Source organism: Vidua macroura, unplaced genomic scaffold (assembly GCF_024509145.1).
Source record: "Vidua macroura isolate BioBank_ID:100142 unplaced genomic scaffold, ASM2450914v1 whyUn_scaffold_127, whole genome shotgun sequence".
In the NCBI taxonomy this organism is placed as follows: Eukaryota; Metazoa; Chordata; class Aves; order Passeriformes; family Viduidae; genus Vidua; species Vidua macroura.
In genome coordinates this window covers 96,118-123,461 of record NW_026530548.1, presented here as the reverse complement: position 1 = coordinate 123,461, position 27,344 = coordinate 96,118, and the positions used below count along the sequence as shown (strand labels likewise).

The 27,344-nt window shown below is 58.4% G+C and overlaps 2 protein-coding genes across 4 annotated transcripts in view; one reads left to right on the top strand and one right to left on the bottom strand.

Annotated features, from left to right (window-relative positions):
* Positions 1 to 27,344, bottom strand: part of LOC128802620 (antigen peptide transporter 2-like) — a 45,268-nt gene that overhangs the window by 14,672 nt on the left and 3,252 nt on the right. The window lies entirely within an intron of this gene.
* Positions 1,064 to 27,344, top strand: LOC128802628 (tenascin-X-like). Its single transcript, XM_053969188.1, is given in 33 exon segments — positions 1,064 to 1,286; positions 2,265 to 2,642; positions 3,025 to 3,137; positions 3,707 to 3,860; positions 4,565 to 5,230; positions 5,609 to 5,698; positions 6,015 to 6,308; positions 6,916 to 7,272; positions 7,722 to 8,078; positions 8,973 to 9,329; positions 10,135 to 10,494; positions 11,093 to 11,437; positions 11,656 to 11,660; positions 11,727 to 12,015; positions 12,302 to 12,646; positions 12,861 to 13,220; positions 13,505 to 13,864; positions 14,678 to 15,043; positions 15,778 to 16,149; positions 16,891 to 17,232; positions 17,806 to 18,110; positions 18,112 to 18,178; positions 19,022 to 19,327; positions 19,438 to 19,794; positions 20,451 to 20,822; positions 21,440 to 21,811; positions 22,785 to 22,909; positions 23,189 to 23,321; positions 24,202 to 24,353; positions 25,005 to 25,101; positions 25,675 to 25,836; positions 26,191 to 26,387; positions 26,925 to 27,344. Coding segments are annotated over 33 exon segments (8,859 nt in total). The 3' UTR covers positions 27,006 to 27,344.

The window sequence follows — 27,344 nt, the reverse complement described above, 5'->3', positions numbered from 1 at the left end:
GGGCAGCTGGGGGGACTGGGGGGTCGCTGGGGGGCACAGGAGGGTCTGGGGGAACTGGGGTCACTGGGGGGTGACTGGGCGGAGCTTGGGAGAACTGGGCAGGACTGGGGGGCACTGGGAGAACTGGGGGAAACTGGGGGGGAATTGGGGGCACTGGGAGGGACTGGGGAGCATTGGGAGAGCTGAGAGGGACTGGGAGGGATGGGGGGGAACTGGAGGCACTGTGGGAACAGGGGGGACTGGGGGGGACTGGGAACGTACTGGGGGGAATTAGGGGGCACTGTAGGAGACTGGAGGAATTGGGTTGCACCGGGGGGAACGGGGGGCACCAGGCAGCTCTGGGGGGACTGTGGGGACTGGGGGACTGGGGGGGACTGGGAATCACTGGGAGTTACTGAGCGGGTCACTGGGGGTGACTGAAGAGTCACTAGGTGTTACTGGGAGGTGCTGTGGTTTGGGGTGTCTGTGTGTCTCCAGGAATTGTCCCCCAGGTGTCCCCCACAACTGTGCCTGTGTTGCCATGGGTCTCCCTGTGCCCCCCTCGTGTGTGTCCCTGTGTCTCTCAGGTGTCTCCAGAGATGTTCCTGTGTCCCTTACTGGTGTGCGTGTATCCCTGAGGATGTCCCCAGTGGTGTCCCCACTGTGTCTGGGGGGTGTCACCCTACAGGTGTCTCTCTTCCTCCTCTGTGTCACTGGGGTGTCCTCCGAGATGTCCTTGTCCCCCTGCATCCCCCCACGGGTGTTCCCTGTGCTTCATGTGTGTCCCTTGTGTGACACCGGGGTGTCTCCACATCCTCCCCGTGGGTTATTTCCCTTGGACGTCCCCATAGCCGTGTCCCTGTGTCCTTTACTGGTGCCTGTGTGTCCCCGTGGATGTCCCTGCATCCTCATGCCTGTGCCCGTGTGCCCTCGCTGCCCCCACAGGTGTCCCTGTGTCCCCCCACATGTGCCTGTGTCCCCCCATGGGTGTCCCCACGGTTGTTCCTGCGTCTCTCCACGATGTCCGCGTTCCCTCGTGGTTGCCTCTGGGTGTCCCCATGTCCCCCTGCTTTCCCCCAGGACGATGCCGGTGACCCTGGAACTGCGGCTCCTCCTGCTGGCACTGGCGCTGCGGGGGGAGGCAGTGTCCCCCTCAGTGTCCCCTGCCACGTCCCCCACCGAGTCCCCCTCCGAGACGTGCGGGGCAGCGCTGGCCGATGTGCTGAGGCGGCTGCGGGAGCTCGAGGGACACGTGCAGGCACTGAGGGGACACTGCGGGGACACGGGGGGACCCCAGGCCGGGACAGGTAACACGGGACAAGGGGGGAGAACACGGGGGAGCCCCAGGCTGGGACAGGGGAACACAGGGAGGGCAGGGGGACATAGGGGACATGGGGGAACACGGGGCTCACAGGGACAGTGAGGGGACGTGGCAGAACCCTAGGCTGGACAGGTAACAGAGATTAGGGACATGGAGGGGACACAGGGGGCAGGGGAGAATGAAGGACAGGGGGGACAAAGCGGGTCATTGGGAGGGTCACTGGGGAGTCATTGGGGGGGGTCATTGGGGAGTCACTGAGGCGGTTATTTGTGGGGACATTGGGGTCATGATGGTTCTTGTGGTCATTGGGGGCATCAGTGGGGGGGGTCACTGGGGTGTCGGGGGGGTCACTGGGGTGTCAGTGGGGGGGGTCACTGGGGTGTCAGTGGGGGGGAGGTCACTGGGGTGTCAGTGGGGGGGTCACTGGGGGTGTCAGTGGGGGGGAGGTCACTGGGGTGTCAGTGGGGGGGAGGTCACTGGGGTGTCAGTGGGGGGGGGTCACTGGGGGGGGTCAGTGGGAGGTCACTGGGGGGATAAGTGGGGGCATCAGTGGGGGTCCAGCTGGGGATCAGTGGGGAGGGGGTCACTGCCGGGATCAGTGGGAGGTCACTGGGGCGTCAGTGGGGGGCCACTGCCAGAGTCAGCGGGGGTCAGTGGGAGGTTATTGGGGGGGTCGGTGGGGGGAGGGGGTCACTGCCAGGGTCAGTGGGGGTCAGTGGGAGGTTATTGGGGGGATCGGTGGGGGGGGGTCACTGCCAGGGTCAGTGGGGGTCAGTGGGAGGTTATTGGGGGGGTCAGTGGGGGGAGGGGGTCACTGCCAGGGTCAGTGGGGGGGGGTTAGTGGAGGGTCACTAGGGGGGTAAAAGGGGGCCAGTGCGAGTCACTGGCAGTCATCGGGGTCACTGAGCGGGGGGTCACTGGGGGTCGGTGGGGGGGTCACGCCTGTGCCCGTGTCCCCCCCCAGGCCGGTCGGTGCAGCTCTGCGCGCCCCCTGCCGGCGGCGGCTGCGCCTGCCCCGCCCCCTCGGCCGAGGCCCCGCCCCCGGCACCGCCCCCCGCGTGCCCGCGCGGCTGCAGCGACCAGGGCCGGTGCGAGCGCGGGCGCTGCCGCTGCTTCCCGGGCTTCGGCGGCCCCGACTGCGCCACCCCCGCCTGCGCGCCGGGCTGGGGCGGGGCCCGCTGCGACATCGGTGCGTCCCAGTGCCCCCCGCCCCCGTGCTCCCGCTACCCCCTCAGCGACCTCCCATCTTCCCCACCGCGGTGCTCCCGCTGGGTGGGAGGGGAACCTGCTGCGACGTCGGTGTCTCCCCAGTGCTCGCGGTGCCCCCCGCAGTGTTCCTCCAGTGACTTCCCAGTGACGCCACCTCAGCGCTCCTAATGCTGGGGGGAGCCCTACTGTGACACCAGTGCACACCCGGCTGTTCCCCAGTGCCCTCCAGTGCTCCCATCCCAGTGCTCCCAGTACACCCCCACTTCTCTCCCCATCCATGGGGGGGGGTTCTCATGCCACCTCACTGTGTCCCCAAGTGTCCCTCTGTGCCACTCCTAGTGCCCCTCAGTGCCTCCCAGTGCCCCATCCCTGCGTGTCCCCATCCCATTGTGTCCCCAGCATGTGTCCATCCTCCTGATGCCCCATCCCAGGGTGTCCCTGTGGTGTCCCCAGGGTGTCCCCATCCCACGGGTGTCCCCTGGTGTCCCCATGGTGTCCCTGCACTGTCCCCTCAGAGGTGCCCTGGGTAACACCACGGTTGGCCTCCCGCACCCCAACGTCCCTGCGCATCACCTGGCCCCAGCCCCTCGTTCCTCCTGATGGCTACCGGGTGACACTTGTCCCCCTGGTGAGTGGGGACACAAGGAGACACAGGGGTGGGGGCATGGGGACTGGACAGGGGCAGGAGGGGACACAGAGGGGAAGAGGGACATGGAAGGGGCCAGACCCCAGTGCCACCCATGTGGCCACAATGGGAAGACCCCAATATGTCCCCAAATCATCTCCATGTGTCCCCACGGTGTCCTCAATGGTATCCCCTACATGTTCCAAGCATGTATAAGCCCCCCCAATGTGTCCCAAACATGTGCCCAGTGCATCCCCCCAGCATGTCCCCAACGTGGCCCCAGTAAGTCCCATGGTGTCCTCAGCCTGTGTCCAGTGTGTCCCCAATGTTCCCTGTTGTGTCTCCACCATATTCCTGGTGTGTTCCCATGGTGTCCCCAGTGTATGCCCCAACACACCCCCAAGGAATCGCCACACTGTCCTCAATATGTCCCCAACATGTCTCCAATGTGTCCCTGAAGTTCCCAACATGTTCCTAAGGTGTCCCCAGTGTGTCCTCAGTGTGTCCCCAGTGCCTCCCCGTGGCGTCCCCATGGTTTCCCCCCCACCCCCTCACCCTGTCCCCATCCCCAGGATGACCCTGTGGCCATGACAACGCACGAACTGCCCAGCTCTGCTGTCGCCTTCTCGGTGACAGGGCTGTCTCCAGGCCACCCCTTCGAGCTGCTGGTCCAAGCCCGGCGGGGGCCGCATCTGGGGGCGCCCGGGGTCCTGCGACTGCGCACAGGTGGGGACACTTGGGGACACCACAGGGAACAGGGAAGGGGGCGGGGCAACAGGAACAGGGGTGAGGGTGGGAATGGCATGGGGATGAGGATGGAGAGGGCCTGGGGTCCTGCACCTGGGCACTGTTGGGGACACCTGGAAACAAGGCAGGGGGCACAGAGATGGAGTTAGGGACACAGCAGGGACAGGAATGGGAGTGGGGATGGAAGGAAAGGAGTGGGGACAGTGGGTGGCATGGGGACAGGTATACAGATGGCAGTGGGAACAGGGATGGCACAGGGATGGGGACAGTGATGGCATGGGGTCACCATGGGGGCAGGGATAGCAGGAGGACAAGGATGGGGCTGGCATGGGCATGGGGATAGGGATGAGAGGCATGGGGACAGCGATAGCGCAGTGTCACCATTAAGGGGACAGCCCAGATGTGTGGTCAGGAATGGCACAGGGATGGCGACAGCATGGAGAGAGTGTGGCATGGAACAGAGATGGGATGGCACAAGGATGGGGCTGGGGACAGCGATGGCATAGCCAAGGGAGTGGGGACAAGGATGGGAACAGGGATGCCAGGGCAACAGGGATAGGAGTAGCATGGGCATGGATACAGGGGGTAACATGGACATGGAGACAGGGGTGGGGATGGCCCAGGGATGTCCTCCAGGGACTCTCTGTGACAGATTGGTGACATGAGTCCCCTTTGCTCCACAGCACTCATCCCGTCTGTGCCCCACTATGAGGGGTCCCCGGGGTCGCCACAGGGCTCCCTGGGGTCCCCAGCAGTGGCACCATCAGCCCGAGGGCCTCCAGAGTCCCCAGGATCCCCAGGGTCACTGGGGTCCCCAGGGTCACCGGTGTCACCCATATCACCAGACTTGCCCTTGGGGTCACCTGGGTCTTTGGGGTCGCCAGCACCCCCCAAGGTTCCAGCATCTCCAGTAGCTCGAGGGTCCCTGGGATCCCCAGCACCCTCAAGGTCATCAGTGTCACCAGAATCCCCAGAGTCACCAGCATCACCAGAATTCCCAGGGTCATCAGTGTCATCAGATTTCTCAGCGTCCCCAGAGTCCCCATTGTCCCCAGAGTTCCCAGAGCTGCCAGGGTCCCCAGAGTCCCCAGTGTTTCCAGGGTCCCCTCCACCCCCATGGTCCCCAGTGTCCCCGTGGCCCCCACTGTCCCCAGGCATCCCCTCCCTGCAGGACCTGGTGGCCCGGCTGTCCACATACAGTGGAACCCTGCTCCAGCGACTCGAGAGCCACCTTCGGGCCACCAACTTCCCCCTCCGTGGCAACCAGACAGTGCCAGGGGTGGCCCGTGCCATCCTGGCCTACATCCTGCGCCGGCACCCAACCCTTGGGAGAGGACAGGGACCCACAGGTGGATGTCACGGCGGGGATTGAACCAGGAGGGGGTGGGGACATTGGGGAGGGGAAGTGGGGAAAAGGATGCCTCAGGGATGGGGGGTACAAGGGAAGGGACATCCTGGAGAGCGGAACAGGGGGGATGGGGAAAAAAGAACATCACGGTGGGGGGAGTGCAGGGCGGTGGTTGGGGGATGGTGGGAGTGGGGAGTAGGGCGGGACAGGGAAGGGTGGGATGGAGGGGATGGGGGAAGGGGAACAGGGAGGATGGGGAGGATGGGTGGAAGGGACATCCTGAGAAGGAGGAGGATAACGGGGATCAGGGGGAGGGGCATCCAGGAAATGAGACAGATGGGGTGACAGGGATATCCTGTAACACATTCTCTGGGGGCAGGAGAGGGTGGAAAACAGGAGGCAGTGCTGGAATGGGGGGACATGGATGAGATGAAGCTGACGGAGCCATGGACGGACGTGGGGAAAACAGGTACTGATGTGGGGGCTGATGGATGGGATGAGCTCAGGTATTGGACTTGATGACCCTTGTGGGTCCCATCCAATTCAGAAGATTCCGTGACTGTGTGATATCTGGGATGGATGGATGGATGGATGGATGGATGGATGGATGGCACATGCATTAGAGGGATGGAGAGACTGATGAATGGAGACATGAATGGAGGAGGGGATGGATGGAGAGGTGGAGGGATAAGGGAGGGATAGATGGAGGGAGGGCTGGAGACATGGATGACCATGTGAATGGACAGAAAGATGCCTTTGCCCACACTGTTCCCACTCCATTGCAGTCAAAGCTGAGCCACAGGAGCTGCGTCCATTCCGGCCAGTCCTGGGTGACCTCAGTGTCACCAGCATCACCCCCAGCTCCATGCAGCTGCAGTGGAGTGTCCCCGAGGACTCCTTTGACTCCTTCGTGCTGCAGTACCGGGATGCCCAGGGCCAGCCCCAGACCCTGCCCGTCGATGGCGGGTCCCGCTCGGTGACAGTGCCAGGGCTGTCCCCATCCCAGCGGTACCGCTTCCATCTCTACGGGTTGAGGGGTGAGAAGAGGATCGACCGTGTTTCCATTGATGTCATCACAGGTGAGGGTGGATGGATGAGTAGATGATGGATGGAGGGATCAACATAATCCATCTCATCCCATCTCACCCCATCCTCACCTGCTATCAAGCACCCACTGACATCATCATCATCATTGTTGCCGTCGTCATCCATCACCCATCATCCATCCCCCATCCTTCCACCCAAGCTGTCCCCATTTTCCCTCAATCCCAAGCGCGCCAGCTCGGGGGTGGAGGACAGGTAACAGCACGGTAGGGTGGATGGATGGGTGGATGGATTGGTGGATGGATGGATGGATGGATGGATGGATGGATGGATGGATGGTGACTGTGATGGGTAATGATGGAGGGTGATGATGATGATGATCAATGGTGAGTGGATGATGGGTGTTGGCAATAGAAAATACATCAATTTGCTGGAGGTTTAATGTATCAAATCAGTGCGTAGGTGGCTGGATGATCCAAATGAGGGAGAAGTTAAAGAATCGGTTGAAGGGAAAGGTGCATGCAAAAAACCGTGCTTGAATGGATGAGTTGATGATGAAAGCCAGAATGAATGATCCAGGAGATGAAAGCGTGAATGGATGTTCAGATGGACACATCCATCACCATCCCCTCTCCATCACAGCTGCAGCAGAGCCAGAGGAGCAGTCCTTGCCCTCAGAGGAGCCCCAACATGAGAAATCCCAAACTGAGGTCCCCGCATCTAATGCCTCCCCATCACGGGCAGTACTTGGGGAGCTGAGGGTCACCAGCATCACCCCCAGCTCTGTGCAGCTGCAGTGGAGTGTCCCTGAGGGCTCCTTCGACTCCTTCATGCTGCAGTACCGGGATGTCCAGGGCCAGCCCCAGGCCCTGCCCATCGATGGCAGGTCAGACTCGGTGACAGTGCCGGGGCTGTCCCCTTCCCACCGATATCGCTTCCACCTCTACGGGTTGCGGGGCAGGAAGAAGATCGACCATGTCTCCACTGAGGCTGTGACAGGTGAGGGGAATGGTCAGAGTGGGGAGGGTGGGTAGATGGGTGGATGAAGGATGATGGGTAGGTGGGAAGATGGAGGGATCAAGGGATGGAGGAATGGGTGGGTTGAGGAAGGCGTGGAGGAGGTGCAGAGTAGATGGATGGATGGATGGGTGGATGGATGGGTGGATGGATGGATGGATGGATGGATGGATGGATGGATGGATGGATGGATGGATGATGGATGATGCATGATTGTTGTTTGGGGGCATTTTGTTGGTGGTTTGACATATCAGAGCAGTGGCTGGGTGGTTGGATGACCCAGTGCAAGGTGAGATTAAAGAAGGAGTTGAATGAAAAGGTGTATGGTATGCTCCAAGAATGAATGGATGGGTTGGTTGGTGGGTGGTGGGGTGGATGTTTGGTTGGACACTGGCATTCCCACACCCATCACTCTCCACTCTCTACCACAGCTGCAGCAGACCCAGAGGAGCTGCCTCTGCCCTCAGATAAGCCCCAACATAAAAAACCTCAAACTGACTCCCCTGCATCTGAGGCCCCCCTTGTGCGGGCAGAGCTGGGGGAGCTGAAGGTCTCCAGTGTCACCCCCAGCTCTGTGCAGCTGCAGTGGAGTGTTCCCGAGGGCTCCTTTGACTCCTTCTTGCTGCAGTACCGGGATGCCCAGGGCCAGCCCCAGGCCCTGCCCATCGATGGCAGGTCCCGCTCGGTGACAGTGCCAGGCTTGTCCCCTTCCCACCGATACCGCTTCCACTTCTACGGGCTGCGGGGCAGGAAGAAGATCGACCATGTCTCCACTGAAGCTGTGACAGGTAAGGGAGAAGATCAGGGGGGTGAGTGTGCATAGAGGGATGGAGAGATGGAGAGATTTAGGGATGGGGGAATGGGTGGGTGAAGGAAGGGATAGAGAGATGCAGGAGTGGAAAGATTCAGGAGTGGAAAGATGGAGGATGGATGGATGGATGGATGGATGGATGGATGGATGGATGGATGGATGATGTTTGGAGGATTGCATGAATAGATGCACAGTTAAGGTGAGATATGGATGCATTGATGGATGGATCGATGAATGAACAGAGGAAGAAATGAGGAATGGTTGGATGATTTAAATGAATGGTAGCTCCTGGGTGAGTTAGTTGGCTGGGTAGGTTGAAGGATAGGGGGATGGTGGGGAATGCATGGATGGTGGTGGATGTTATATCGATGGAGAGGGGCCTCCTGGGTGGATTGGATGGATGAATGCTGAATGGACACATGGCTGCACAGGTGCACATGTGGCTGAGTCCATGGCTGGTTTTTGCTCTGAGTGAGGGGGGGAGTGTAGGGGAATAGGGATGTAGGATTGTATTCAAATCAGATTCAAATAGGATTGTATTAAAGGACTGACTGAAGGAATCGGGATGGATGGATGAATGAATGGATGAAGATGGATAATGGATGATAGCTGTTGGGGCAGTCTGTCAGTGGTTTGACATGTCAGATCAGTGGGTGGGTGGCTGGATGACCCAATGCTTGGTGAGATTAAAGGAGTTGAAGGAAAATGTGCATGGTATGACCTGTAGTTAGATGGATGCATAGGTGATGGGCGCTGGAATGAATAGTCCTGCAGATAAAAGTGTAAATGGAAGGATGTATGCATTGATTGGTGGGTGGTGGGATGGATGATTGGATGGAGACACGGATTGCCATGCCATCATCCATTGCAGGCACAGAAGAGCCAGAGGAGATGCCCCTGCCCTCAGAGGAGCAAAAACATGAGAAAATTCAAACTGAGACACCCCCATCTGCAGCCCCCGTGTTGCGGGCAGTGCTGGGGGAGCTGAGAGTCTCCAGTGTCAGACCCAACTCTGTGCAGCTGCAGTGGAGTGCCCCTGAGGGCTCCTTTGACTCCTTCTTGCTGCAGTACCGGGATGTCCAGGGCCAGCCCCAGGCCCTGCCCATCGATGGCGAGTCCCGCTTGGTGACAGTGCCGGGGCTCTCCCCATCCCGCCGGTACCGCTTCCACCTCTATGGCTTGCAGGGCAGGAAGAAGACTGACCGTGTCTCTACTGACATTATCACAGGTGAGATGGAAGGTCAGCAGGAGGGATGATGAGGGATGGATGGATGGATGGATGGATGGATGGATGGATAGGTGGATGGATCAAGAGATCCCACCCCCATTCCATCCCCATCTGTCAGTGGGTACTCACTGACTTGGGCACCATCCAATCAACCATTGACTCTTCCACTGGCCTGGTGACCAACATTTGTCATCCACTGTCACCATCACCCATTATCCATCATTATCATCCATAATATTCATCTACCATGGATCACCAGCACTATCATCATCATCATCATTCATCAATCATCATCATCATTCATCAATCATCTTCCATCCATCCATTCTTCCATCTACCCATCCGTCATTCTTCATCCATCAGCAATGGATAGATGGATGAACGAATAGAAGATTGTCCATGGGAAATGGGGTCGGGAGGGACAGAGGCCTTGAGGGATGTGGGAAGAAAGAATGAGTGCTGAATATGGAATTAGGTGGGGGTTGGGATGGAAGGATGGACAGATGGATGGATGGATGATAGATGGATGATGTATGATTGTTGTTTGGGGTGTAATGTTGGTGGTTTGACATGTCAAATCAGTGGGTGAATAGTTTGATGACCCAATACAGTGTGAGATTAAAGAAGGAGTTGAAGAAAAAGTTGCATGGTTACAGGGACAGGGAGATAATAAGTGCCGGAATTAATGTTCCAGGAGATGAAAGGACAGATGGATGGTTGGATGGCTGGATTTGTTAGTGAGTGGTGGGAGGGCATTTGGAGGGACACAGGCATTTCCACAGCCATCCCCATCCCCTCTCCATAGGAGCTGTAGAAGAGCGAGAAGAACTGCCCCAGCCCACAGAGGAACCGCAGCATGAGAAACCACAAACTGAGGCCCCCACATCTGAGACCACTCCAGCAAAGGCAGTGCTGGAAGAACTGAGGGTCTCAAGCATCACCCCCAGCTCTGTGGGGCTGGAGTGGACTGTCCCCAAGGGCTCCTTTGACTCCTTCATGCTGCAGTACCGGGATGCCCAGGGCCAGCCCCAAGCCCTGACTGTTGATGGCGGGTCCCGATCGGTCACGGTGCCGGGCTTGTCCCCATCCCAGCGCTACCGCTTCCACCTCTATGGGCTGCGGGGAGGCAAAAGGATTGACCGTGTCTCTACTGACACTGTCACAGGTGAGGCTGAAGGACAAAGGGGTGGAGGGATCACTAAATGGAGGCATCAAGGAATCCCATGCCCATCACATGCCCACCAGCGAGCAGCCATTGACTCCGCACCATCTGATCGAGCATCAAGCCTTCCACCAACATGTTGACAAGCACCTTCCATCATCCACCATCCACCATCAGTAGCAGCAACCATCAATTATCCACTGTCATCCATCATCTTCATCTACCATGTATCGCCATCACCATCATCCATCAATTATCATGCATCCATCTATCCTTCCATGCTTCCCTCATCCTCTATCCATCAAGGATGGATTCAGTGATGGACGAATGGATGATTGTCCATGGGAAATGGGGGTGGGAGGGGTGAAGGCGTGGATAGGTGTGATAAGAAAGAGACAGAGATTGATGTGGAACTGTCTAGGATGTTGTGTTGTATGTTGGGTGTGTGATGGGAAGAATGGACCGATCGAAGGATGGATGGATGGATGGATGGATGGATGGATGGATGGATGGATGGATGAACTGGTTGCTGGGTGGTGGGATGGACATTTGTAGTGACATATGGATGTCCTTGCCCTTTACCATCACCTCTCAACTGCAGCCAGCGAAGAACCCTTGCCCTCAGAGGAGCCCCAACAGGAGAAGCCCAAAACTGAGTCCCCGATACCTGAGGCACTCCCAGCACGAGCGGTGCTGGAGGAGTTGAGAGTCTCCAGTGTCACACCCAACTCTGTGCAGCTGCAGTGGAGTGTCCCTGAGGGCCCCTTTGACTCCTTCATGCTGCAGTACCGGGATGTCCAGGGCCAGCCCCAGGCCCTGCCCATTGATGGCAGGTCCCGCTCAGTGATGGTGCCGGGGCTGTCCCCATCCCACCGATACCGCTTCCACCTCTACGGGCTGCGGGGCAGGAAGAAGATCGACCATGTCTCCACTGAGGTCATGACAGGTAAGGGGGAGGAAGGGTGGGTGGATGTATGGATAAAGAATAATGGATAAATAGAGAGATGGATGGATGGATGGATGGATGGATGGATGGATGGATGGATGGATGGGCAGTTGCCAGAATGACTGGTCCAGAATATGGAAGTGCGGATGAATGAGTAGGTTGGTAAGTGGTGGATGGATATTTGGATGTAAGCAGCCATCACCATCCGCTCTCCATAGGAGCTGTAGAAGAGCAAGAAGAACTGCCCCAGCCCACAGTGGAACCGCAGCATGGGAAACCACAAACTGAGGCCCCCACATCTGAGACCACGCCAGCAAAGGCAGTGCTGGAAGAGCTGAGGGTCTCGAGCGTCACCCCCAGCTCCGTAGGGCTGGAGTGGACTGTCCCCAAGGGCTCCTTTGACTCCTTCATGCTGCAGTACCGGGATGTCCAGGGCCAGCCCCAGGCCCTGCCCATCGATGGCAGGTCTCGCTCAGTGACGGTGCCGGGCTTGTCCCCATCCCAGCGCTACCGCTTCCACCTCTACGGGTTGCGGGGCAGGAAGAAGATCGACCATGTCTCCACCGAGGTCATGACAGGTAAGGGGCAGGAACATTGGGTGGATGTATGGATCAAGAATAATTGATAAACAGAGAGATGGAGGGATGGAGGGATGAAGGAATGGGTTATTGGAGGATAGGATGCAGTGGTGGAGGAATGGATGGATGGATGGATGGAGGGAGGGATGGATGGATGGATGGATGGATGGATGGATGGATGGATGGATACATGGTTAAATGGATGGATTGGTTGCTGCGTGGTGGGATGGACATTTGTAGTGACATGTGGATGTCCTTCCCCTTTACCACCTCCTCTCAACTGCAGCCAGCGAAGAACCCTTGCCCTCAGAGGAGCCCCAACAGGAGAAGCCCAAAACTGAGTCCCCGATACCTGAGGCACTCCCAGCACGAGCGGTGCTGGAGGAGTTGAGAATCTCCAGTGTCACACCCAACTCTGTGCAGCTGCAGTGGAGTGTCCCTGAGGGCCCCTTTGACTCCTTCATGCTGCAGTACCGGGATGCCCAGGGCCAGCCCCAAGCCCTGCCCATCGATGGCAGGTCCCGCTCAGTGACTGTGCCGGGGCTGTCCCCATCCCAGCGCTACCGCTTCCACCTCTACGGGCTGCGGGGCAGGAAGAAGATCGACCATGTCTCCACTGAGGTCATGACAGGTAAGGGGGAGGAAGGGGGGGTGGATGTATGGATAAAGAATAATGGATAAATAGAGAGATGGATGGATGGATGGATGGATGGATGGATGGATGGATGGATGGGCAGTTGCCAGAATGACTGGTCCAGAATATGGAAGTGCGGATGAATGAGTAGGTTGGTAAGTGGTGGATGGATATCTGGATGTAAGCAGCCATCACCATCCGCTCTCCATAGGAGCTGTAGAAGAGCCAGAGGAACTGCCCCAGCCCACAGAGGAACCACAGCATGAGAAACCACAAACTGAGGCCCCCACATCTGAGACCACGCCAGCAAAGGCAGTGCTGGAAGAGCTGAGGGTCTCGAGCGTCACCCCCAGCTCCGTAGGGCTGGAGTGGACTGTCCCCAAGGGCTCCTTTGACTCCTTCATGCTGCAGTACCGGGATGTCCAGGGCCAGCCCCAGGCTCTGCCCATAGATGGTGGGTCCCGATCGGTCACGGTGCCGGGCTTATCCCCATCCCAGCGCTACCGCTTCCACCTCTATGGCCTACGGGGCAGGAAGAAGATCGACCATGTCTCCACTGAGGTCATGACAGGTAAGGGGGGAAGAAAGGGTGGGTGGATGTATGAATGAAGAATAATGGATAAACAGAGAGATGGAGGGATGGAGGGATGGAGGAATGGGTGATTGGAGGATAAGATGCAGTGGTGGAGGAATCGAGGAATATAGGAAGTCGTGGATGGGTGGATGGATGGATGGATGGATGGGCAGTTGCCAGAATGACTGGTCCAGAATATGGTAGTGCGGATGAATGAGTAGGTTGGTAAGTGGTGGATGGATATTTGGATGTAAGCAGCCATCACCATCCGCTCTCCATAGGAGCTGTAGAAGAGCCAGAGGACCTGCACCAGCCCACAGAGGAACCGCAGCATGAGAAACCACAAACTGAGGCCCCCACATCTGAGACCAGGCCAGCAAAGGCAGTGCTGGAAGAGCTGAGGGTCTCGAGCGTCACCCCCAGCTCCGTGGAGCTGGAGTGGACTGTCCCCAAGGGCTCCTTTGACTCCTTCATGCTGCAGTACCGGGATGCCCAGGGCCAGCCCCAAGCCCTGACTGTTGATGGCAGGTCCCGATCGGTGACGGTGCCGGGCTTGTCCCCATCCCGTCGGTACCGCTTCCACCTCTATGGGCTGCGGGGAGGCAAAAGGATTGACCGTGTCTCTACTGACACTGTCACAGGTGAGGCTGAAGGACAAAGGGGTGCAGGGATCACTAAATGGAGGCATGAAGGAATCCCATGCCCATCACATGCCCACCAGCGAGCAGCCATTGACTCCGCACCATCTGATCAAACACCGACCATTCCATCTACATGTTGACAAGCACCTTCCATCATCTATCATCCACCATCAGTAGCAGCAACCATCAATTATCCATTGTCATCCATCATCTTCATCTTCATTCATGGTATCGCCATCACCATCATCCATCAATTATCATGCATCCGTCTATCCTTCCATGCTTCCCTCATCCTCTATCCATCAAGGATGGATTCAAGTGATGGATGAATGGATGATTGTCCATGGGAAATGGGGGTGGGAGGGGTGAAGGCGTGGATAGGTGTGATAAGAAAGAGACAGAGATTGATGTGGAACTGTCTAGGATGTTGTGTTGTATGTTGGGTGTGTGATGGGAAAATGCATGGATGGATGGACGGACAGACGGACGGACGGATGGATGGATGGGTGGATGGGTGGATGATGGTGAATACTGGATGAATCAAGATGATGAATGATGTTGATTATGACAATGATGAAGATGGTGGATGATGGCAGATGCTATTCAGTGAATCCATGGAAGAGTCAGTGATTGATGGAATGGGGCTGGGGTCAATGGGTGCTCAGTGATGTGTGAGGAGGGAATGGTGAGAAGGGACTGGGAGGAAATGGTGCATGATGGATAATGGATAGTTGGGTGGATGATGGATGGACATATGGATGAACCATACCGATGCCTACACCCATCATTGTCTCCTCTCTGTTGTTGCTGCAGCCGACCCAGAGGATCTGTCCCCACCCTCAATGATCTCCACAAATGAGGCCTCCACAACTGAGGCCCCCACCCCTGAACACCCACAAACTGAGGCCCCCTCAGCACAGGCAGTGTTGGGAGAGCTGAAGGTCTCCAGTGTCACACCTGACTCTGTGGGGCTGCAGTGGAGCGTCCCTGAGGGCTCCTTTGACTCCTTCTTGCTGCAGTACCGAGATGCCCAAGGCCAGCCGCAGGCCCTGCCCATCGATGGTGGGTCACGCTTGGTGACAGTGCCAGGGCTGTCCCCATCCCACCGGTACCACTTCCACCTCTATGGGATTCACAGAGAGAAAAGGATTGACCACGTTTCCATCGACACCATCACAGGTGAGCAGGAAAGTCAGAGGAAAGATGGGATGAAAGATAGATGGAGGGTAGAGATGTAGAGATATCAAGGGATGGATGAATCAAGGGTTTCCATTCCCCTACCCATCCCACATCAAGCACTTTTCTAGTCTGGCATCATCCAGTCCACCATCAACCCTTCCACTGACCTGTTGAACAACACCTGCCATCATCCATCATTATCATCGTCATCCATCATCATGATTCATCATCATCATCAGCTATCAACAATGCATGACCATCAGTAATATCCATTATCACCATCCATCATGATTTTCTATCCATGAAGGGTGAACAACTGAAGGGTTTTACAGATTCTGGTCTGGATCTGGGGTGGGTTCCTGTCCAAATTGAAGGAAGTAGGTGGATGGCTTGATGGGTGGTTGGAAAGTGGGATGGATGGATGGATGGATGGATGGATGGATGGATGGAGGGTTCCTGCTGTCCAGACACGTGTCTTGATGGACAGAAGATTGTCCATGGGAAGTGGAGGTTGCGAGGGGTGGAGCTAATGGGGGAATGTGGAGGGAAAGCAAAAGAGAGATGAATGTGGTATTGGGTGGGGAGTTGGGTGTTGGATGAGAGGTGGGATGGATGGATGATGTATGCATGGCAGTGATGGACAGTGGGTGGCGGGATGGTTGAGTAGATGATGGATGAACATATAGATTAGCACATGGACAGCCACACCTACCACTGTCCCCTCTGCATAGCAGCCACAGACAAGCAAGAGGAATCACCCTCCCCATCAGAGGAGCCCCAAACTGAAGCCCCACCAACTGAGGACAACCAACCTGAGCACCCCAAAACTGAGGTCCCCCCAGTGCAGGCAGTGCTGGGAGAGCTGAAGGTCTCCAGTGTCACCTCCAACTCCGTGCAGCTACAGTGGAGCGTCCCTGAAGGCTCCTTTGATTCCTTCATGCTGCAGTACCGGGATGCCCAGGGCCAGCCCCAGTCCCTGCCTATTGATGGTGGCTCCCACTCGGTGATGGTGCCAGGGCTGTCTCCATCCCACCGGTACCGCTTCCACCTCTATGGCCTGCGGGGCAGGAAGAGGACCGACCGTGTCTCTACTGACATTGTCACAGGTGAGGGGGAAGGTCAGAAAGTGAAAGGGTTGGAGAGGTGGCAGTAAGGATGGAGAGATGGAGAGATCAAAGGATCCCATCCCAATGTCATCCCTACCTGCCATTCGGTACCCACTGACACCAGCATCACCCAATCAACCACTGACCCTTCCACTGGCCTATTAGCCAACACCCATCATCATCATCATCATTTAATTGGATAGGTCCATTATGTGTCCATCACCAATCACCGATCCCTCCATTCCTAGGTGGCTCCACTTCTCCCCAGTTTCCCAGCTTGGTAGTGGAGGATGTGTGGGAATGTTAGCAAGGTAGAGGGATGGATGAATAGACAAATCATTATGTTGATGATTATGATGCTTGTCATGGAGGATGGATGATGATGATGGGTGATGGAAGACGGATGAGCAATGGATGGTGCATGGACAATGAAATGGCAATTGATGTACAGTGGATGGATGGATGGGTGGATGATGGATGGATGGATGGATGATGGATGGATGGATGGATGGATGGATGGATGGATGGATGGATGTGTGGATGATGGATGGATGGATGGATGGATGGATGGATGGATGGATGGATGGATGTGTGGATGATGGATGGATGGATGGATGGAAGTGATGGATGATGGATGGATGGATGGATGGATGGATGGATGGATGGTTGGGTGGATGATAGATGAACTTGTTGATCAACAAGCAGATGCCCCGGCCCATCACTATCTCCTCTCCATCCCAGCTGCAGCCAAGCCCAAGGAGCTGCCCCTGCCCTCAGAGGAGCCCGAACCTGAAGCTGTCTCATCTGATGCCCTGCCAGCACGGGCAGTGCTGGGGGAGCTGAAGGTCTCCAGTGTCACACCCAACTCTGTGCAGCTGCAGTGGAGCGTCCCCGAGAGCCCTTTTGACTCCTTCACACTGCAGTACCGGGATGCCCAAGGCCAGCCCCAGGCCCTGCCCATCAGTGGCGGGTCCCGTTCAGTGACAGTGCCAGGGCTGTCCCCATCCCACCGGTACCGCTTCCACCTCTATGGGTTGCAAGGTGGGAAAAGGATTGACCACGTGTCCACCGATGTCATCACAGGTGAGGGGGGCTCAGGCCCCATCCACATCCATGGTACATAAAAGACCTCACGTGTTCCTTCAAGCCTGGGGAGTCTCAGAAGTGCTTCTGGGGCTTGAGATGGGAGTGGGAATGTGGAGGCCAGAGGGATGGAGAGTAGAGGGATGTGTGGACCCATGGATGGATGATGGGGGATGAATGATGGATGATGGGTTATAGATGATGGTGGGTTGTTGGTCAGTAGGTAGGTGGAAGGATCAATCACTGAACAGATGCTTCTGGGACCACTGGGATCCACCCACCCATCCACCCATCCATCCATCCAAGGGAGGAAGGGAGGAAGGAAGGGGTATCCAAATATGTACCAGAAGGAGATGGTTGCTTTGGGTGATGGTTGAACACTTGAAAGGGTGATGAATGGATGGACAGAGCAATATTTGGGGAGAAAAAATAAATGGATGGATGGATGGGTGGATGGGTGGATGGATGGGTGGATGGGTGGATGGATGGATGGATGGATGGAGTGATGGTGTGATGGATGGTTCAATGAACATGTCGATTCCCATGCCTATCATCATTCCCTCTCCATCACAGATGCAGCAGTGCCAGAGCAGCTGCCCCTACCTTCGCAGGAGCCCCAGCCTGAAGACCACAGCCCTGAGCAGCCCCAGACTGAGCAGCCCCAAACTCAGGCTAACCAGGGACAGGTGGTGCTGGGGAAGTTGAGGGTCTCCAGTGTCACACCCAACTCTGTGCAGCTGCAGTGGAGCGTCCCCGAGGGCTCCTTCGACTCTTTCACGCTGCAGTACCGGGATGCCCAGGGCCAGCCCCAGGCCCTGGCTGTTGATGGCGGGTCCCGATCGGTGACAGTTCCAGGGCTGTCCCCATCCCGCCGGTACCCGCTTCCACCTCTATGGGCTGCGGGACAGGAGGAGGACTGACCGCGTCTCCACCGATGTTGTCACAGGTGAGGAGGAAGGTCAGAGGGTGGAAGGACTGGGGAGATGGAAGTAGGGATGGAGAGATTAATGGAAAGATGGAGAAAAAGGTGGATAATGGATGGATGCCTGGAGGGTTGGATGGACTCAAGAGTAGAAGGATAGGCATGAACATCATTGGATGCCTGCAGAAATGGATAGTGAAAGGGTGGATGGAGAGCTGGGTATATGGGTGACGGATGATGGAGGTTGTTTGTCTGTAGGCAGGCGGGATTTAGTATCAATCATTGAGTGGATGTTTTTTGGGACTTGTGACTGCTTGACGGTGGATGGTGATGTGAAGGGGAAGGAGCAATGGGTGGAACTGGACAGGGAAACTAGGGACAGCTTGGAGATGGAGACATGGCTGGGACCATGGGAGGGTGGTGTGATGAAGGGATTGATGTTTGGATGGATGGATGGATGGATGGATGGATGGATGGATGGATGGATGATGGTGAATACTGGATGAATCAAGATGATGAATGATGTTGATTATGACAATGATGAAGATGGTGGATGATGGCAGATGCTAGTCAGTGAGTCCATGGAAGAGTCAGTGATTAATGGAATGGGGTTGGGGTCAATGGGTGCTCAGTGATGTGTGAGGAGGGAATGGTGAGAAGGGACTGGGAGGAAATGGTGCATGATGGATAATGGATAGTTGGGTGGATGATGGATGGACATATGGATGAACCATACCGATGCCTACACCCATCATTGTCTCCTCTCTGTTGTTGCTGCAGCCGACCCAGAGGATCTGTCCCCACCCTCAATTGACACTCCCACTGGGGGCCCCCCAGCCGAGGATCACGAAACTGCACATCCCCAAGCTGAGGCCCCTCCATCTGCAGCCCCCTTGGCAGCAGCAGTGTTGGGAGAGCTGAAGGTCTCCAGTGTCACACCCAACTCTGTGGGGCTGCAGTGGGCTGTCCCAGAGGGCCACTTTGACTCCTTCTTGCTGCAGTACCGGGATGCCCAGGGCCAGCCCCAAGCCCTGCCCATTGATGGCGGGTCACGCTTGGTGACAGTGCCAGGGCTGTCCCCATCCCACCGGTACCGCTTCCACCTCTACGGATTGCAGGGTGGGAAGAAGACTGACCATGCCTCCACTGACGTTATCACAGCTGATGGGGAAGGTCAGAGGATTGAGGGTGGATGGATGAATGGATGGATGGATGGATGGATGGATGGATGGATGGATGATCTTTGGATGCCCATGTCCATCATCATCCTATCTCCATCGCAGCTGCAGCTGTGCCGGAGGAGCTGCCCCTGCCCTCAGAGGAGCCCCACGATGAGCAACGCCAAACTAAGGCCCCCCCATCTGCAACAACCCCAGCGCAGGCAGTGCTGAAGGAGCTGAGAGTCTCCAGTGTCACCCCTGACTCTGTGCAGCTGCAGTGGAGTGTCCCTGAGGCGCCCTTTGACTCCTTCACGCTGCAGTACCGGGATGCCCAGGGCCAGCCCCAGGCCCTGCCCATCGATGGCAGGTCCCGCTCGGTGACAGTGCCAGGGCTGTCCCCATCCCAGCGCTACCGCTTCCACCTCTATGGGCTGCGGGACGGGAAGAGGGTCTACCATACCTCCACTGAAGCTGTTACAGGTAAGGGGGATGGTCAGAGGACCAGATGGATCACAGTATGAATGGATTGAGGGATCACAGCCATCTCATCTCACCTGCCATCTATTCCCCACAGACCCCAGCACAAGCCAATCAATCATCAACCCTTCTACCAACATACTGACCAGCACCTGCCATCATCCACCATCATTGTCATCATCCTCTTTATCTATCATCCATCATCATCACCATCATTATTATCTTCTATCATGATCATGATCCATCCATGATGGTTGAAGAACTTAATGGTTGAATGGATTCTGGACTGGATTGTGAGTGGATTTCCTTCCCAGGTTGATGGAAGAAGGTGAAGAGATGGATGAGTGGTTTGGATGGAATTGGGAAGTAGAGACGGATGGTGCATTCTTGGTGGGTGGTTGGATGTCCTGAAGGATGGAAGATTGTCCATGGGAAATGGGGGGTGGAGGAGGTGAAAGCTTGAGTGGATGTAGAGAGAAAGAGCTGGAGAGATGGTTGAGGGATTGGTTAGGGCATTGGGTTGAATGTTGGATGAGATGGATGGAGACACAGATGGATGAGTAGATGGATGGATGCTGGATGATGGCTCATTTTGTGGATGATGAATGCACATTTGGATGGACATGTGGATATCCATCACCATCCCCTCTTCATTGCAGCTGCGGCCAACTTTGATGAGCAACCCATGCCTTTAGAGAAGCTCCAACCTGAAGATCCCCAATCTAAAGATCCCCCAGTTGAGTCCCCCTCAACTGACAACCACTTGGCAAAGGCAGTGCTGGGGGAGCTGAGAGCCTCCAGTGTCACCCCCAGCTCTGTGCAGCTGCAGTGGAGTGTCCCCAAGGGCCCCTTTGACTCCTTCTTGCTGCAGTACCGGGATGCCCAGGGCCAGCCCCAGGCCCTGCCCATCGATGGCAGGTCCCGCTCGGTGACAGTGCCGGGGCTGTCCCCTTCCCGCCGGTACCGCTTCCACCTCTACGGGCTGCGGGGAGGGAAAAGGATTGACCGTGCCTCTGCCGACATCGTCACAGGTGTGGGGGAAGGTCTGAGGGGTGAGGGTGGGTGAATGAAGGGATGAAGGATGATGGATAGAGGGAGAGATGGAGGGATCAAGTGATGGAGGAACATGTTGGTGAATTAAGGGTATAGAGAGGTACAGGAGTGAGTGGATGGAGGGTGGATCAATTGATGGATGGAGGGCTCCTGAATTGGATGGATGGATGGATGGATGGATGGATGGATGGATGGATGGATGAGCCCATGGCTGGTTTGTGCCCTGGGTGAAGAAGGGGGTAAGTGGAGGGGGGAAGGGATAGATGGAGGAATGGATTCAAGGACTTACTGAAGTTACAAAGATGGATGATGGATGGATGTTAGATTGATGATGGATAATGGCCAGATAAAGATGGATGATGCATGATGAGTGTTGGGGCAATTTATTGGCGGTTTGATGTATCAGGTCAGTAGTTGGGTGATTGGATGATCCAGTGGAGGAAGAGGTTAAAGAACCAGTTGATGTCAAAAGTGCATGGAAAAAAACATGATTGGATGGATGGATGGATGGATGGATGGATGGATGGATGGATGGACGGACATTTGAAAAGACACAAGGATTCTCACACACATCATCATCCTGTCTCCATTGCAGCCACAGCCAAGACAGAGGAGCTGCCCCTGCCCTCAGAGGAGCCCCAGCTTGAGGACCCCAAAGGAAAAGACCCCCCAGTTGAGGCCACCCCATCTGCAGCCCCCCTGGCACGGGCAGAGCTGGGGGAGCTGAAGGTCTCCAGTGTCACCCCCAGCTCTGTGGGGCTGCAGTGGAGCGTCCCTGAGGGCTCCTTTGACTCCTTCACGCTGCAGTACCGGGATGCCCAGGGCCAGCCCCAGGCCCTGCCCATCGATGGCGGGTCCCGATCGGTGACAGTGCCGGGGCTGTCCCCATCCCAGCGCTACCGCTTCCACCTCTACGGGCTGCGGGGAGGGAAAAGGATTGACCATGTCTCCACTGAGGCCATCACTGGTAAGGAGCTGCAGGGACTCCCCCAGAGCCCCTCGGGGAATGGAGCTGGAGTGGGGACAGGGCTGGGAGTGGGGCCCAGGGGGAGCTGGGAGGAACTGGGGAATCGGGCTGTACTGGGGGAGCCAGAGAAATGAGGGGGACTGGGGAGCTCGGGGGGCACTGAGGACTGGGGAATTTAGGGGAAAGTGGGAACTGGAAGCAACCAGGGCTTGGAGGGGAGTGGAGATTTGGGGGAGTGCAGCACCTGGAGGGACTCTGATCAGCTGGGGACTGAGGAACTGGGGACAGCTACGGGGACTGGCTAGAACTGGGGCCTGGGGCAATCGGGGGCCTGGGTGAAACTGTGTGGAACTGGGCAATGGGGGCAACTGGGGCTGGGATGGAGCTGAGGATTGGCAAAGACTGGGGGAAATGGCACTGGGGAGAATTTGGGGGGTACTGGGTAGCTGTGGGCATCTGTGAACTGGGAGGGACTGGGGACTTGGGGAACTGGAGGAATGTGGGGGATTAGTTACTGGGGTGACTGGGGGCAATTTGGGTGGATTGGGACAGCTCAGGGAGAACAGTGGGGAACTGGGACTAGAGGGGGATTGGGAGCAACTGGGTCTGAGGGTACTTGGGAGAACTGGGGAAAACTGGGAGCTGGGAAGAACTCAGGGGACTAGGGGAAACTGGGGGGATCTGGGGGGACTGGGAGGTACTGAAGGACACAGGTCTGGCAGGCACTGGGGGAAACTGGGGCCTGAGGGTGACTGGGGGAGGACTGGGTCTTAGGAGTCTGGGAAAAATGAGGAGGAACTGGGGCACTTCCATTGGGCACAGTGTGTGGGCAGGGCTGGGGGCTCGTGGGAGGCTTTGGGGTATCAGCACATGGGGGGGGGGGGAGGGTTGGGGTGGCAACAGTGGTTTTTGGGGTGAGATTTTGGCATGTCAGCTGGGCCTTCTGAGGTGGCAGCATTGTGTCCTTCGCCAGGCACCCCAGGGACCCTCTGGGTGGGCTCTGTGTGGCCCCGCAGTGCATGGCTGCACTGGAACCCCCTGCACGCCCCCCCTGATGGCTATGAGCTGGAGTATGGCCCCCCCGCCGGACCCCAGCAGGTAACGGGCCCCCCCAAAGGATCCCAAAAACCCCGCAACACCCAGGGTGCCCCCCCAATATCTCCTTGGGGGACCCCAGTAACCCCCTGGATACCTTCAGGTATCCTAGTAACACCCCTGGGGACCCCAATAACACCTCCGGGTATCCCATTACCCTCCTTTGGTAATGGCACCCCAATGCACCTCCGGGGGACCCCAATAATGCCTTTGGGCATGCCAGTACCTCCCCGGGGACTCCACTATCGCCCTGGGATACCCCAATACCCCTCGTGCCCCCAGACCCTGTGGCTGCCTCCCGAGGCTACGTCGCAGCAGCTGTGGGGGCTAGAGCCGGCAGAACGCTATGGGGTGCGCTTGTGGGGCCGAGGGGGAGACCCCCAAACAGCCCCCCTCGAGGCCACCTTTGACACTCGTGAGTGGGGGGAGCCAAGGGGGGCGGAGGGATCATTAGGGGGACCCCCGGGTCCTTTTGTGGGGGGTGGGGATATTGGTGGGGGAAGCTGTGTCCCTTGGAGGGAGGGCTGGAACTTTGGGGGGCATCCGGAGCCCCGGGTGCTTTTGGGGGGGTGGGTGGGTCCATGGGAGGGGGACACGCGGGGGAGGGGTTGGTTTATGGTGGGGGGGCACCCAAACACCTGAGTCCTTTTGGAAGAAGGGGGTTATTTGGGGGGTGTGGGGGGGGCACACAGCCAGACACTTGGGTCTTTTGGGTGAGGGGGGGTCCCGGGTATCTGTGTCCTTTTTGGGGGGTTACCTGGGAGGGTACCCGAGTCCTTTGGGGAGGGGGTTGGGCTGATGGGCAAGGGTGGGTCCTTGAGAGAGGCACCTGGTTACCTAGGCCCGTTTGGGGGGGTGGGTCCTTGGGGAAGGGGGTGTCGTTTTGGGGGGCTGGGACAAGGACAGCTGGGTCACTGGAGAGGGGAAAACCCATTGTGGGGACGCCTGTACCCCTGGGTCCTTTTTTTGGGGGGGGAACCGTGTCCTTTGGATCACCTGGGGGCTCCTGGGGGTGGCACCAAGGCACCTGAGTTCCTAAGGGAGGCACTGGGGGGTGGCCTGTGTCCTTTTGGAGGGTTGGGTCCTTTGTGGGGGTGAATTCCGGGGGTGCGGGCTGGCTCCTGGGGGGGGCGGTTTTTGGGTGGGGAACACCCGACCCCCTGGGTCCTTGGATAGGGGTGGGGCACTTGTTGAGTCGGGGATCCTGTGTCCTTCTGGGGAGGGGGCACCGGCACCCCTGAGTCCCCAGAAGCCCCTGGGGTGTCTGAGGGGACCCCCGTGCCCCCCCCCCCCAGCCCCCCTCCCGCACCCGCACCCCCGGGACTGCGCCGAGGAGCAGCTGAACGGGCCGGGCCCCTCGCGGGAGACCCTCATCTTCCTCCGCGGGGACCCGGCCCGGCCCCTCAGGGTCTTCTGTGACATGGAGACGGACGGCGGCGGCTGGCTGGTGGGACTGGGAGCACTGGGGGCACTGGAGGGGGGAGCTTCTACAGGGAGGAGGCTATATGGAGTTCTGGGGGGGAAAAGAGGGGCTTTGGGGGCAATAGGGGGTCCTGCAGGAGAAGCAGGGGGTGTTGGGGGGCATTGGGGGCGGGGAAGAGGGGCTTTGGGGGCAATAGGGGGTCCTGCAGGAGAAGCAGGGGGTGTTGGGGGGCATTGGGGGCGGGGAAGAGGGGCTTTGGGGGGAATAGGGGGTCCTGCAAGAGAAGCAGGGGGTGTTGGGGGGCATTGGGGGTGGGGAAGAGGGGCTTTGGGGGCAATAGGGGGTCCTGCAGGAGAAGCAGGGGGTGTTGGGGGGCATTGGGGGCGGGGAAGAGGGGCTTTGGGGGGAATAGGGGGTCCTGCAGGAGAAGCAGGGGGTGTAGGGGGGCACTGGGGGGGGGAAAGAGGGGCTTTGGGGGGAATAGGGGGTCCTGCAGGAGAAGCAGGGGGTGTAGGGGGGCATTGGGGAGGTGGAGGGGTGATGGGGAGGCACTGGAAGGGGAACTGAGGGGCACTGGGAGGGGCTGGGAGCCTTCTGTAGGGTTTATGGGAGGGAAATAGGGGTACGGGGAGTCAGGGGGGTTTTGGGGTGCCCCTAACTTCCCCCCTCCCCCAGGTGTTCCAGCGCCGTCAGGACGGGAGCACCGACTTTTGGCGGGGGTGGGAGTCCTACGCCCGCGGCTTCGGCAACGTCAGCGGCGAATTCTGGCTCGGTGAGGGGGGCACTGGGGGGCTGGGGGGACCCCGGGGCTGGGGGAGACGCGTAAAAAAAATTTGAGGGGGACGTGGGGCCAACGGAGGCACTCCGGGGGTTTGGGGACAGCGGGAACTTTGAGGAGAGGCAGCTGCTGGGGCGGCAGCAGGGAGCACTCGGGGACTTGGGGGCTCCCCGGGGGCCGGGGGGGGACTCGTCGGATGCAGGGGAGGTCCAGGCAATTGGGAGGCAGGTTTTGGGGTGCAGGGAACGAGGCGCTGACTAAGGAGTCCGGGGGGGGTTCGCCCAAAGGTCTGGAGGGACTCGGGGGCTCCGCAGACATTCAGGTCTGGTTTTGGGGCCCCAGGGCTCCGGGAAGGACTTGGTGGGGGGGGGGGGGGTCTCCAGGAGTTTCGTGGGGGAGCATCCAGGAGTTCAGGGCAGGGTCCTGGGAGCACTTGAGGGGTCCCCAGGCGTTTGGGGGTTCCCCAGTGTTTATGGGGACATGCAGGACTGGGGAGGGACGGGGGAACTCGGGGGGGGGGGGGCCCGCGGGATTTCTGGGGGGGTGCCGGACGATTTTGGGGCGCAGGCAACGAGGCGCTGCACGAGCTGACGACCGCGACCCCCACGGAGCTGCGCGTTGACCTGCGGACCGCCCGCGACTCCGCATTCGCGCTCTATCGCGACTTCGCTGTCGGCGGCGCCGAGGAGCGATATCGGCTCCGAGTGGGAGCGTTCAGCGGCACCGCCGGTGCGCGGAGCGGGGCTCGGGGGTTCCCGGGGACGTCGGGGAATTCTGTGGGTCCTGGCGGGATTTTGGGTCCCTGGGGGTTTTGGGGCCCGCTGGCTGGCAGGGGTCTGTGGAGTCCCTGGAGGATTTGGAGGTCCCTGGTGGGTTTTGGGGTCCTTGGGGTGTTCTGGGAATCTTTGGTGCGTTTTTGGGACCCCTTGGTGGTTTCTGGTGGGCTTTCGTGGTTCCTGGTGGGTTTGGGGGTTCCTGGTGGGTTTTGGGGTGGGGTTTTTGGGGTGTTTTGGGACCCCTGGGGGTACTGGAGTTACTGGTGGGTTTGGGGGTCCCTGGAGGCGCTGACAGCGCCCCCCGCAGGGGACGCCCTCTCCTACCACTCGGGCAGCCCCTTCTCGACACGGGACCGGGACTTCCGAGACCCTCGGGACCGCCGGGACCCCTCGGGGCGGCCCCGGCCCCCGCCCTGCGCCGTGGCCTACGGGGGGGCCTGGTGGTACCGCAACTGCCACTACGCCAACCTGAACGGGCGCTACGGGACCCCCCGAGACCACCAGGTACCAGGGCGAGGGGGGGGCTGTGGAGTAGGGGACTGGGGGGGGGGGGTATGGAGGGGCTATGAGGGAATTTGGGAGGTCTGAGGTGCTTTGCAAGGGGCTGTTGGGCGTTTTTAGGGGGCTGTAGGAGGCTTGGGGGGGGCTATGGGAGTGAATAGGGAGGTCTAGCAGGCCTTTGGGTGGACTATAGGACTATGGGGGGGTTGGGGGGTATATGAGGGAACCTGTGGGGGGGGGTCTATGGGGGTCTCTAAGGGTCCATAGGGGTCTCTGGGAGTCTGTAGGGTTTCATAGGGCTCTGTGGAAAACAGGGTCTATGTGATTCTATAGGGCCTGTGGGGATCTGTATGGTTTCTGGGGGTCTGTCTGTGGAGATCTGTGAGGGTCCATGAGTGGCAACAGGAATCTATGAAGGTCTAGAGGGATCCATAGGGTCTGCAGGGGTCTCTGTGGTCTGCAGAGGTCTGTGGGGGTCTATGGGGACTTACAGGGGGGTCTCTGGAAGTCTACAAGGGTTCTGACCCCCCTTCCCCACAGGGCATCCACTGGTTCCCCTGGAAAGGCTTCAACGTCTCCATCCCCTTCACCGAGATGAAGCTGCGGCCGCAGCGCGGCTGAGGGGGCTGGGGGGGTCCCCTGAGTGCTGGGGCTAGGGGATCCCAGAGTCTGGGGGACCCCTGGGTGCTGGGGGGGTCCCCGATGGGACCTGGGGAGGCTCAAAGGTGAGACTTTTATTGGGGGGTAATAAAAGCTGATGGTGACTCCCCTGTCCTGTGGTGAAGCAGGAAACGGGGCAGGACAGAGCACGAGGCAGACTGAGGTCAAGGTCATCCCAGAGTCAAGGTCATCCCCTTGGTGAGGAGGGCAGCTCCAAATGGTCCCTGCAGTTCTGGTCCCACTGTCGCTTCAAGTGCTGGACCTGATCCTCCACTGGCCCTGGAGATGCTGAGATGTCCC